Below are 13,156 nucleotides of genomic sequence, written 5' to 3'. Positions count from 1 at the left end.
TTTTGCTTTTCCTTTCTTCCTGCTTTGGCCATACAGAGTTTGCAGTCTCCCACACACTTTCTGCTGTTCCCTGCTCCTGTGCTTTGCTCATGCTGTTCCTCTGCTTGGAATGCCCTCCCCAGTTCCAGCCACCTGACAGGTTCTTAATCTTTCTTATGCTCAGGGGAAGCATTACCTCTTCTGCAGTCTTCACAACCATGCCAGGCAGACCCAGACATTCACACTTTCCTCACTTTGTCCTAAAGTCTCCAGTCCAGTGCTTTATTGTATTAGAGCTGTCAGTTTCCCAAGACACTGTGAGTTCCCTGAAGGCAGGAGCTGGGCTTTTCAAATTTGTACCTTATATGTAGTATGGGACCTATCTTTTTTGAAAACTTTGTTTTCCAATTATAGTTGACGAACAATATTAGCTCCAGGTATATGGCGTAATGATTATACATTAACATCCCTTAGGAAGTGATCACCCAGTATGCGATCTATTTAATTAATTAGTACTGATTTGTACAATGAAGGACCAGCGAATGTGCCATCAACATGTCTTTCATAACCTTTCTCTGAAGGCATGTATCACATCTACAGGATATCTCAGAGTGGGGGACAGTGTTTCCTAAATCTCAATTATTCCAAATAGCACTTTCACAACTATTACCATATCCACTATCCACAGGTACAATTAATTTCCAACCTAATCACTATTTGAACTTCAATGCCTCATTATAAGCTATAATAATAATAAAATTCTAGAGGCCCGGTGCACAAAACTCGTGCGGGGGGGGGGGGGGGAGAGGCGGGGAGGCGGAGGATCCCCTCAGCCCAGTCTGTATCCTCTCCAATTCAGGATCCCTTGGGGGCAGTTGGACTTCCCTCTCACAATCCTGGACCGCTGGATCCTAATTGCTTACCTACCTGCCAGCCTGGTAACCCACAAATGCCCCCTTCTGCTGGCTTGGTCACCCCCAACTATCCCCCTGCTGGCCTAGTTGCCCCTCACTGCCCCCCCCCCCACTCCAGCCTAGTAGCCTCCAACTGCCCCACCTGCCAGCCCCAGCTTTCCCCCCTGCCAGCCTGGTAGCCCCTCAACCCTTCCCCCCTGCGCCCCCGCCCTGCAGCCTGTTGTTCAGTCATTCGTTATCCCTCACTAACCCCCTTGCTGGCCTGGTCATAGGCAGCCACCTTGTGAGGGCTTGAGGGTTAATTTGCATATTATCTCTTTATTATATAGAATATGTGGTGCTAATTATCTATTTTTAAAAAAATACATTTTATTGATTTTTTACAGAGAGGGAGAGAAACAGAGAGTTAGAAACATCGATGAGAGAGAGTCATTGATCAGCTGCCTCTTGCACGCCCCCTACCGGGGATGTGCCCGCAACCAAGATACATGCCCTTGACCGGAATTGAACCCAGGCTCTTCAGTCCGCAGGCTGATGCTCTATTCACTGAGCCAAACCGGTTTCGGCTAATTATCTATTTTTTACTCAGATGCAAATATTAAAAAACATTAATTCCAGCACCACTGAAAGCAGCATTACCCACATCCCTCTAAGAAGAAGCATTTGAAATGCTCTTTATAAGCATAGCATCCTGGGTCCCATCTTAAACTAACTCAAACTCTCCAGGGGGAGGGCCTGGGAATTAATAGGTTTTTCAAATGCCCCCAAGTGATTCTTCTCTTTAGGGGAGTTTGGGAAACAACGAAGTAAAGTAAGTTCTCTACTGCTTGCCACAAATACCAACTTTGGGGATCACAGGGAGACAAGCAGCAGTTCAGACGGCAAGATTGCCAGAACCAACAGCTACTCCCTTTTCCAAGCGACTCTCAGGCTTTCAAAACAGAGGTTCCACCAGCTCCTATGAAAGTAGAATAGTTTGGACTATGAGAGGAGAATCATGAGGGCCATGATTCACCTATGTATCTATGTATCAAATTGGTTATAAAAAGCTTACAGGACCACAAGATAAAACCAAGGTTTCTACATCTAAAGCTGTACAGAAAACTTCACTTTCACTAAAATCAAACTCAGATTCCAAGGCAAAATACAAGAGAGATCTAAAACAAAGTGTTTCAGAAGCAACTAATGAGTGCATAAATAAATGGAACAACAAATTGATGTTTCTCTCTGTCTCTCTTTCTGTCTGCCTCTTTCTCTCTGTCTCAATAAATAAATAAAAAAGTAAAAAATTATTCAGATGCAATAAATAAATGGATAGGTAGATTGGTAGATGGATAGATATATAGATAAATAAATAAATACGTAAGTAAAAGAAAGTATTTCAGCTCAGTTAGTTAGAGCATCTTCCTGATATACCAAGGTTGTGGTTTTGATCCTGGGTCAGACCACATACGACAGTCAATCAATGAGTGTACAGGTGAGCAGAGCAACAAATCGACATTTTTCTTTCTTCATCTCTCTAAAAAATCAATTAAAAAATCTTATAAAAGATTAAATAAAATTAAAAAGTAAGTCGATCAGTCACATTAGCACATTTCAAGTGTTCCATTCCATATGCGGCTGGAAGCTACCGTAACAGTAAAAATGGAAAACATTTCCCCCACCAAAGAAAGGAATGTCTCCTGGACAATACTGGTCGAGCGCGCCTCTGGAACAGCAAATCACCCCGTGGGATCCGTTCTGCTTGGGTTGCAGGCTGAGAAGAGGGGCTTTCTGGGGCAAAGGCTTACATGATCTTTGCTCATAGTGGGTGAGGAGGGGAGGGTTGATGATCACCGCCCTCAGAAATAAAACTCCCAACAAGGATTTCTACTAACTTTCTATAAGAGACTCAAAAAATATAGAAAAGAGGCCCCAAACATAAAAAATTTCTAAACTTTATTCTTTTTATCTTCTGTCCTCTGGTAGTGATCAGTGGTCAGTCTTTGGAAGGATAAGGACCTCTGTGTTCAACTTTAGTTACAGCAAAGAAATGAAGGAGGAAATGGCCAGCAGCTATTTAAGGGGAATACAGGTTGTGCCCTAGGGGCCCCCAGTCCTGGCAGAAAGGAAAGCTCAGGTGACAACTGGGCAGAGAGGGGACCATCTGGCTGGGTGACAGAGAAGTCCATGTGCAGCTTCCAGCACACACTTGTGCATTCCTGCCTCAGCATTTGCTTACACCAGTTCCCTACCCGAAATGCCTGACATTCTCTGACCCTATTAACTCACGTAACAGCATTTTACTGGATGCCTGTAAGTACTATCAATACATACTGTGAACACAAAGTCATAGATAGAGATAGAAACAGTCATTAAAGTGGTCTGGAATTTGACTAGATCCCCATTTTGGAAAAAGGCAGGATTCAGAAAAATAAATTCTAGATAATTTTGTTGGTAATACAAATAGAACTAAAGAAATGTTAGAAAAAATACAGAAGACATTAGGATCTGAGGTAATAAGGACCTTCTTAAATAAGATAAAACCCAAAAGCCATAAGGGAAAGACTGATAATTTGACCTCATCAAAATTTAGAACTTCTGTTTAACAAAGGATATAACCAAAGTTAAGATAAGCAACACACTGACAATTTTTTTCCTTAAAATATATTCTGGAGAAAATAGTCACAACATATAAAGAACTAATACTCGAAATGAATTACTTTCAAATCATTAAGAAAGAGGAAAAGTAAACTATAGCTACAACCATCTTTTCGAATATTATGTCAGTTTTGTTTTTTTAAATGAAGTAGTTTTACTTGAACAGAGGAAGTCTTCAGACATAATGCCAAATGGGAAAATAATGATGAACAATATAGCATGATGCCATTTTAGAAAAACAAAATCTCCCATAATCAGATAGGCGGAGAAAAGGCCCTGACGGATATATATCAAACTGACAAGAAGTTACCTCTGGGAGAGGAGTGGGCCTGGTAGTAACAAGGGGAGTTGGGGACTTTAACTTCTGTGTGAAAATTTTTACAAGATTATATAATGCTACATAACAACCAACCAAATGAAATATGTGAACTTGATTGGTTGAATTTTCCTACAGGTATAAAAGTTACATTGTGAGTAACAGGGAGAGTCTGAACAGGTATATTAGATATTATTATGGTTATGTAGAATGTTCTTGTTTCCAGCAATTGCTTACTGAAGTATTTATGGGTAAAGTGTCCAGAAGTCTTCAATTTTCAAATGGGGAGAAATGAAGGAAGGAAAGCAGCAGAGAGGAGGAGATGGAATGGGGATATGAGGGAAGGAGAGAGGGAAAGAAAAAAATCAAATGTCAAAGCAAAACGATAAAATAAGAATGTTAATCATGGATGAATTTAGGTGAAAGGTATATGAATGTTGAATGTATAATACTATTTTTCCAGCTTTGCTGCAGGTTTGAAAATGAAAGAAAGAAAGAGAGAAAGAGGAAAATGAAAGAGAGAGAGAGAGAAAGAGAGAGAGATATCCTACCATTTTAGCTGAAAGGGATCAATTTTTGCTTTGAATTCTTGACATTTAGCAATGTCACTCATATTACTAGTGATCACCTCTCAGAATGGGTCTTATTCCCTGTAAGCTCCTGAAAGGTAGAGGCATCTTTCAATTCTTTGCACCCCTCTGCATGCCTAGCATGATGCTAGCACAGAGCCGGCAGTGCAAGAATGGGTAGGAGTTGAGGTTGAGAGATGTGTCATGTTTACCTGTGAAGCTGGCAAATACAAAGTCAGGACCTGAATTGCCCATCAGTTCTGATGAGAAGCATGACAGGTCTACCTCCTGGGCACTTAGGCTGACACAGCAGGGAGTCACTCAGAGCTGGTGTCAGATCTTCTAGTAGGACTACAGTCTGAGAACACGATCAGAAACTGCCTTATGGCTTCTAGTTTGATAGTTTGTAAACTGCAAAGTGGTAGAAAAGGAAAGTGTTCTAATAACCCTTTCTCTTTTGTCCTTCCAGTGATCATAGGAGAGGTATTATCTCCATTTGACAGATGAGGAAACAGGCTCAGAGAAGGGAAGTGACTTCACCCAGAGAGGAAATGAGCTCAATCCTCTGTCTTCAAGTCTAAGGTTCTCTCTGTTAGACCAAACTGCCCTCTCTGGGGTGACTCCAAACCAGGAAGAGAAAGACACACTTACCGATTCCGTCTTGCTCTGGATTACATCTCCCCACACTGTGAGATCACCACAGGCAACTTGGGCTTATTGTTGGGGCCTGTGGGAACATTCTAAGACAGAAAGCACAGTGGAGATTCAGACACTCGCCAAACATTTGCTGATGTCTGCCAGCCCCTGTGCTAAGGACTGAGGGCTCAGAGACTGACACGACAACAGTCCATGTCCTAACAGATAGGTAAAGCATATAATACAGATAAAAAATAAAACTGTACATTTAAACTATATCAAGTCTATGATATGTAATAAGTTATAAGAAAGTGTATACAGGGCAGAGGAAGCAATTAAATGTTGTTTAAAGAGGTCAGGGGAGGATTCACAGAACAGGGGGTTATTTGACCTGGACCAAGACGGATCAATGGGAAGGAGGAAAAGAAAGGAGAAGAGTATTCTAGGTAAAGGAAACAGCATGAGCAAAGGCTCAGGGGCAAGAAGGAAAAGGAGACAGGGATGTTTGGCACATTTAGAGGAAAGCTCAAGTAGCCTAATGTGACTGGAACATGGAGGTGGCAGTGGCAGAAGGGCCATGGAGAGAGGCAGGGACGAGGTCAGGAGGGATCTTGAATGCAGTGCCGAGTATGATTTTATCAGGTAAGTGAAGGGGCCACCACAGCCCAAATCGCAAGTGCAATAAAGAGGCTAATTATAGGCCAAAAGCACTTGGGAGGCATGTAGCTTCTCCTCCCTTCCCTTGAGGAAGTCCATGTAATAGAGGCAGTGGATGAAGACTGGGCCTAACAAGCTGAAGTCACTCAGGATTCTCTAGTTCTTGATACTAGTCAGGTAATAGTAGACCAGAATGGCTGAGGAAGAGGAACCAAAACAGGACTTACCTCAATCTTTCTCATCACTAGAAGTCCATCAATGATTTTTCCTGTAGGAAGAGTATGAACTGGGTTTTACTATTCTCATTTGCATAGCATTTTCCAGTTTCCAATGCCCCTTCTCACACTACTGTCTCATTTGATCCCCATACCGATTTTAGGAAATTGAGATTCAATGGAGGTGAAATGACTTACCCAAAGTCACAGATAGTAAGCAGCAGAATTAGGGTTCAAACTTAGATCTGAGTGATTGCAAAGCTCCACTGCACCATGCTGCTTGTGTATTTCTTAAATATCACCCAAGTGGCTATACACTTTATCAGGTGGCCCTTTGTCCTTTCACACATCCTCTCACCTTCCGCTTCCACTTCCACTTTCCCTATTACTGCATAGGGAGCAGTTAAACAAGTCAAGACCTCTGGGTATGAGAGTGCGGGGACTGGCTCTTTTGAAAGTCCCACTTTGGGTGAAGCAGCCCAGGACCATAAGACAGGAGTAGCACTCACCAAACACTACGTGCTTCCCATCCAGCCAATCGCACTTAGAGCAGGTGATGAAGAACTGGCAGCCGTTTGTACTGGGACCGCTGTTTGCCTGATGGAAACCAAACATACTTGCCAAACGTGCTAGCTGAAGGGCAAGATTCCCCAAAGAGCCTGGTGCACGAAATTTGTGCATGGGAGGGGTCCCTTCAGACCCGCCTGCACCCTCTCGCAATCCGGGACCACTGGCTCCTAACAACTGGCCTGCCTACCTGATCACCCCTAACCAATCACCAGCCTGCCTGATCGCCCCTAACCCCTCTGCCTGTGTGTTGAGTAAGTATCGCCCTTAATTGCTTGCCTGCCTGCCTGATTGCCCCTAACTGCCTCTGTCTCAGCCCCTGTGCCTTCATTTGGAAGGATGTCTGGAATGACATTTGGAAGGTTGTTTGACTGTCTAGTCTAGTTAGCATATTATGCTTTTATTATTATAGACTAGAGACCTGATGCACGAAAATTCATGCAAGAGTAGGCCTTCCTTCCCCTGGCTGCCAGCACCGGCTTCCCTCTGGCATCTGGGACCTGGGCTGGCTTCCCTCAGGCCACCTGCAGGCACCCAGGACCCGGGCTGGCATCCCTCCGGCCCAGGCTTCATCAGGAAGGACATCTGATCTAATAAACGTATTACCTTTTTATTATTATAGATAACACATTATAAAGGGACATTAGACAGTCATATGAAGTGTACTTTTGTCCATTATATACTGATCCCCCTCTAAAATGCCTTTAATATGCTAAATTCAAATTTTTGTATTATCAGCAAAACCAAGTTTAGTTTTAGCAGCATTGTCTTACAACAGTGTCTGTGTAACTATGAATATATTATCACATACTTCCCTTATTTTGGAAAAAAAATTAATAGAAAATGGAAAACTGAAAGTACTAGTACTATTAAAAGCATAGGTCTCATAAAACTACTACTGCCAAACCAGCTGGCTCAGTGGTTGAGCTTTTACCTATGAACTAGAAGGTCATGGTTTGATTCCCAGTCAGGGCATATGTCCAGGTTTTGGGCTCGATTCCAGTGTGCGGCATGCAGGAGGCAGCAAATCAATTATTCTCTCTCGTCATTGATGTTTCTCTCTCTCTCTCTCTCTCTCTCTGGAATCAATTACACACACACACACACACACACACACACACACAAAACTACTGTGCAAAAAACTGCACATTATTAGATAGATAACTAGACTTAATCAGATATTCAACTTAAATTGGTTAATTCTATATTCAACTGTAAAGGAATAAAAATGTTTATGAAATAGTAAAAATACATTAAAGACATTGTCTAAGGGTAATCTCTAAATAGGGATTTGATATTACACTTTAGAAATTCCCCATGTAAGATGAGGTTACTTTAGTTTTTTTGTACATGTATTCAGAAACATCTCATCTGAAAATAAGGCACTATCTGAGCCAGTCAGAGGGATGAGGGACAGGCTTCCCAGGGGTCTGGAATCATTCTTTTGTTCTATCTACTATACTTATCTATTTATCTACCATCCATCCATCCGATCAATTTTGCTGCTCTATGTCTAAACATTTATTAGCAAGCAGGCAGGCAGACAGTCATATAACATGTTTTTATAGCTCAGGGGACACTCTCTGCCTGTAACCATTTCTTTATTCATTCTTCAAGGCAGTATAACTAATTGGTTTAGAGAATCAGCTCTGTCTGGAACCCTGGAATCAAATGACCTTGCTTGAATCCCAGCTCTACCCCCGACTGTGACTTAGTTTAATCATATAATATCTCTGTGCCTCAGTTTCTTCATTTGTACCTATCTTAGAGATGTTGAGAAGATTAAAATAAATTAATGCAATTAAGATGCTTGTTGAGTAAGTGCTCAATAAACATTAGTCATTATTCTGGTTATCTTCCACTCACTAATTAAAATCTGCTCAACACCTTTCTGTATCAGGTATAAGGCTTAGAGACCAATGAGACCCAGGCCTTGCCCTTGAGAAACTCAGGAGTTAGTGGAAGAGAGAAGCAAAAACAATTATGCTACAAGATATGTGGCAGGCCCTGGCCAGTGTGGCTTAGTTGGAACATCGTCCTGCACACGGAAAGATCCCAGGTTCGATTCCTGGTCAGACACATACCCAGGTTGCAGTCCGGGCACATAGTGGGAAACAACCGATGGATGTTTCTCTCTCACATCAATGTTTTTCTCTCTCAAAACCAATGAATATATTCTTGGGTGAGGATTTTTTAATAAATGTGGCAGCACAACTAAACCAATGTAAGCCTGAAGGGTGCATAGACCAGGACTTCCTTCCATTTTCCTGACTCTTCCATCGATGCTAACATAGTGGCATGCACTTAGAGGGGTTCTAATCCTAGGGAAGATCCAAGACACTTTTCTACTCCTTACCTGCACTTGCCCAGCCTGGCTTTCCTAAAAGGGGGCTTGTTTGCTGTGCTAGTCTCCCTCAGCTCCTGACTGGCTTCTCTGCCCCAGCCTCTCCATTCCCACCTGCCACTCACACTGCAGCTAGGGTTTTTGATCTAAAACACAAAGTTGATCTGCTCTCCTCAAAAAAGTGCATGGCTCTCCATAACCTATGAAAGAAAAGTCCACACACCTCATCCTTATTCTGCCACTTGAAGCCCATCAAGAGCCAGGTAACCTGCCTCTGCAGTGGTCTCTACTGGCCACTGTGTCCATCATTCGCATCCTGTTTTCAGCACCTTCCTCACTTTCTGTCCCTCGACTATGTCTCATGTCATCTGGTACAGAACTCTTTCAAGAACGCAAATGTCCCCTCCTCTGTGAAGCAGCCTTGCCCAACCCCCAGCAGCAATTATTCTCATTCCTTGAGGCTCTCATGGGATTTTTTTCTTTCTTTTCTTTCTTTTTTTTAAGAATATATACTTTATTGATTTTTTGACAGAGAGGAAGGGAGAGGGATAGAGAGTTAGAAACATCAATCAGCTGCCTCTTGAACACTCCCCACTGGGGATGTGCCCGCAACCAAGGTACATGCCCTTGACTGGAATCGAACCTGGGACCCTTCAGTCCGCAGCCTGACGCTCTATTCACTGAGCCAAACCAGTTAGGGCTCTCACATGCAGTAAAGTGCCCTTGCCTTAATACACTGATGGAATGGGTTACACTATACTAGACTTATCATTTTGCATGTGTGGAGCCATTAGATGTTAAGTGACACAAAGGCAGGGATCAGATCTTATGCCTTACCATGAAGCCTGAAACAGAGTGGATATTGACAAATCTTTACTTGATGAATGCCTGAGCAGATGAGTGGCAGAGCAGGCACACAGGACACAGAATGTGCATGTAAATATTGGGTCTAGGGGATTAAGAGTTGGGACACTGACAGAGGGAAATGGGTAATGAGCAGGGAGGAGGGAGAAGAGAGTGTGAGAGAAACAAAGTGGGAGGGGTAAGGGAAAAGGAGGAGTGAAAGGTGAATAAGAGGAAATGAAGGGGGAATGAGGATGAAGGAGAGTAAGCGGGGTAGAGCACAGGTGGGGTTTCAAGTGAGGTGGGCAGGGGCACTATGAAAGTGGAGTGACGTATGTGGGGAGGGAATGCAAGGACAAGGGAGGAGTGGTGAGCAAGGAGAGGTAAGTGATGAAAGGGAGTGACCAGCTAGTAGGCAGTGTGAGTGACCGGCAATGAGTCTTGGCAAGCCAAGCAATGAGCGAATGAACATTGGATCTTGAAAGCAAAACTGGGTGCATTCTGAGCAGCAAGGCTAAATGTCCAGCCACATGTTTTGACTCAAATAAAAGGCCATGTAGCTCAGTTGGTTGAGCAATAACCCATGCACCAAGAAGTTGCCAGTTCAATTCTGGGTCAGGGCACATGCTCAGGTTGTAGGCTTGATCCCCATTGGGAGTCATACAGGAGGCAGCTGATCAATGCTTCTCTCTCATCAATGTTTCTCTTTCTCTCTCTCTCCCTCCCTCTCTTTCTGGAATTCAATAAAAACATTTTTTAAAAAGGACAGAAACACATAGCAGAGTTCAGTTTCATTTTCCCAGCCCAACAAAATCAAACCAGATTGATGAAAAAAGTAGGCACGGCAGAGGTAAACCTTGGAATGAGCAAGAAAAGCATTTGCTTCCATTTTTTAAACATTTTTTTTTTTTAAGTTTTCTTTCTTTTTTACTTTTTAAAAAATATACTTTATCGATTTTTTACAGAGAGGAAGGTAGAGGGACAGAGAGCTAGAAACGTCAATGAGAGAGAAACATCGTCCAGCTGCCTCTTGCACACCCTCCACTGGGGATGTGCCCGCAACCAAGGTACATGCCCTTGACCGGAATCGAACCTGGGACCTTTCAGTCCGCAGACTGATGCTCTATCCACTGAGCCAAACCGGTTTTGGCAGCATTTGCTTCCATTTAAAGACACAGCACTGAGCCTCAAGAGGGGCCCAGAAACCAGCTGGCTATAAATATAACCCAAAATCTTGACTGGGTCTCACTTACCATGGAAAGCAGGCCTGGAGCTGAGTGTCTAAGTTTAAAATTTTCATCTGCAAATGGCCCCCGGTAAATGCTGGCAACTCCAGTACCATCTCCCTGAGCAAACAGAAGGGAAGTGTTAGCAACTTGTAAGTGCTGGGCCCCCAGAGGCTGGAAAAGACAACTGCTGCACATAAATCCTGGTGGACGTCCTTGAAGTCCACTCTCGTTGGCCACTTTGGGAGCCACACCTCTTTGTTCCTATCCTGCAATCAAAGCAAGCCCCTTTCAAGGCACCTACAGCCCACAAACTGGTCAGACTGTCTCACAGATTGGATAAAAGAGGTCACAACTGGGCCTCTAGAAATATACTCAGCCTTCTGGCTGACCAACTATTGTCTAATCCTGGGGCTCATCAGCAAGTGATCGGATGTGCCTAGCAATGATCAGTAAAAAGTTGGTCCTGTCCCTGCTAGGCCAATATGGCAATACAGGAGCCTATGGAAAGAAAGGAAAAAGGCAGAATAGCTTCATAGCACTTCTTACAGCTAACAAAAAAAGGTACATGGCCACTCTAAGTCCTACCACCGTCAGTAGTAGCCAAGGGTTGCAAACTTCATTGTTTGTGGAGCAGGTTACATAAATAAGGGAAGGGAGATGGTTCCTGCCGTAAACACAGTAGACCTAGCAATAACAAAAAAACAAAACAAGCGTATAAGTCCTTGATAGGAAAGAACAGTACTTACATTAACAAAATCTCCGCCCTGAATCATGAAATCCTTTATGACTCTGAAACAGAGAACAAAAGATTCTGAGCTAAGACTCAGGTTTAGAAAAACACCGAAAGGGAGAGGGATAGAGAGTTAGAAACTTAAAATCTTTAAAAAAAAAAAAAAAAAAAAAAGAAAAGAAAAATACTGACTTGGTCATTGTAATTGAAATTAATCCTTGAGTTCACAAATACACTGCTTCTCAACACCTAAGAATTATCCTACGGTTTTATTTTCTTCTAAAGAGACACATCCCCCAAGGAAGTAACCCCAAAAACTCCCGGGATGTCTGCCACGGGCCTTACCTGTGGAAAGTGCTTCCTTTGTATCCTATAGGAACCCCATCTTTTCTATAACCAAAAAGAAAGATTGGGAATGATGTCAGGTACCCATAGGCCTTTCCAGCTTACCACACATTTGAACCAAAGGGACTCTCCTAAAGATGGTGGGGACCAGACAGAGAAAGGCAAATGAACTGAAGACAGACCCGCGGGATATTACCTTCAATTACCGTCACCGGCAATCATTCAAGGCCTTCGTGGTTCCCCAACAATACCCTCACCACAGCCCCAGGACACCCCTCAGGAGCAAGCAGAGTAGTCAACCACGTCTGAGACTGACCTGAATTCCCCAGTGCAGAACTGCCTGAAAGGGAAAAAGAGTGAAGGGCTCAGTCACCATGACATGACAGCTGTGAGCGTCCCTCCCCTCCGGAGGGGAGAGCACAGACACTGTCACCGGCAAGCCCACCAATCAGCCTCCCAGACGTGCAGACCCCCAGGCATACAGATTAGCAACATAAACTGACATGGAGCCGTCAAAACGGAGACTGTCCAGGCAGAGCGCTACCCGGAGGACTCAGACCTACTCCGCAGGCTGGGTTCTGGTTCGGCTTATCAGGCGGCGCTGGAGTAGATCCTCACCTAAAGTTCTCCGCTGTCTTAGGCACAACGTCGGCAAAGAGTTCGATCTTCATTCGGCCAACTTCCTGCAACCGGCGGGATACAGTCAGAAAGCCCAGTCCAACCCGGGAAGGCCTCCTGGGGCCAGGGACCACCAAGGGCTGACCCCTCCCTCCCCCAGGCACCTGATCTCTCCGCCTCCTTTAGCTTATGTCTCCGTGCCGCCCAGACCTGCCACGAGCGGGGAGCTAGGAAGCGCAAGCCTCATCCTACCCCTCTCCCCACGCCCCGCAGTTCGGAAGGTTCTGGTACAAATTCACTGTCCGGCTTCCCGAGCCCGCTATCCCGAGGCGGGTGAGTTCTGCCTGCCTAGCCCGGTGCAGTTTCCTTTCGGCGAGGGGCTGGTGGCTCCCGGGGCCTCACCTGGCCGCCAATGCTGACATCGAAGAACACCACGGGGTTGACAGGGCTTGAATTTGCCACCGCCATCGCTCTGACCCGGAAGCAGAAGTCGGGAGCATGGGCTTCCGGCGAATCTAATCCTAGGACCGCGGGTTTGGTATCCCGCGCAAGCG

At 44.2% G+C, this 13,156-nt stretch overlaps 1 protein-coding gene across 7 annotated transcripts in view; it reads right to left on the bottom strand.

Moving 5' to 3' along the window:
* PPIH (peptidylprolyl isomerase H) overlaps window positions 1–13,156 on the bottom strand; it is a 22,357-nt gene extending 9,201 nt beyond the window's left edge. For 2 of the 7 annotated variants that reach the window (XM_036448197.2, XM_045584693.1), the window contains exons 1-9: window positions 13,005–13,156; window positions 12,603–12,667; window positions 12,301–12,324; window positions 11,985–12,029; window positions 11,656–11,698; window positions 10,934–11,026; window positions 6,436–6,523; window positions 5,939–5,979; window positions 5,070–5,158 (exon numbers count right to left, since the gene is read on the bottom strand). In XM_036448197.2, coding sequence (XP_036304090.1) covers window positions 5,090–5,158; window positions 5,939–5,979; window positions 6,436–6,523; window positions 10,934–11,026; window positions 11,656–11,698; window positions 11,985–12,029; window positions 12,301–12,324; window positions 12,603–12,667; window positions 13,005–13,070 — 534 coding nt within the window. In that variant the 5' untranslated portion in view covers window positions 13,071–13,156 and the 3' untranslated portion in view covers window positions 5,070–5,089. Of the gene's footprint in view, window positions 1–4,514; window positions 4,642–5,069; window positions 5,159–5,938; window positions 5,980–6,435; window positions 6,524–10,933; window positions 11,027–11,655; window positions 11,699–11,984; window positions 12,030–12,300; window positions 12,325–12,602; window positions 12,668–13,004 lie in introns of those variants that run through there. The other 5 variants (XM_036448195.2, XM_036448198.1, XM_045584694.1 and 2 more) reach the window with 4 other exon arrangements.

Source organism: Pipistrellus kuhlii, unplaced genomic scaffold, assembly GCF_014108245.1.
Source record: "Pipistrellus kuhlii isolate mPipKuh1 unplaced genomic scaffold, mPipKuh1.p scaffold_m20_p_2, whole genome shotgun sequence".
NCBI lineage: Eukaryota > Metazoa > Chordata > Mammalia > Chiroptera > Vespertilionidae > Pipistrellus > Pipistrellus kuhlii.
Note: the sequence above shows the minus strand (reverse complement) of the source record. Positions and strands in the feature narration are given on the sequence as shown.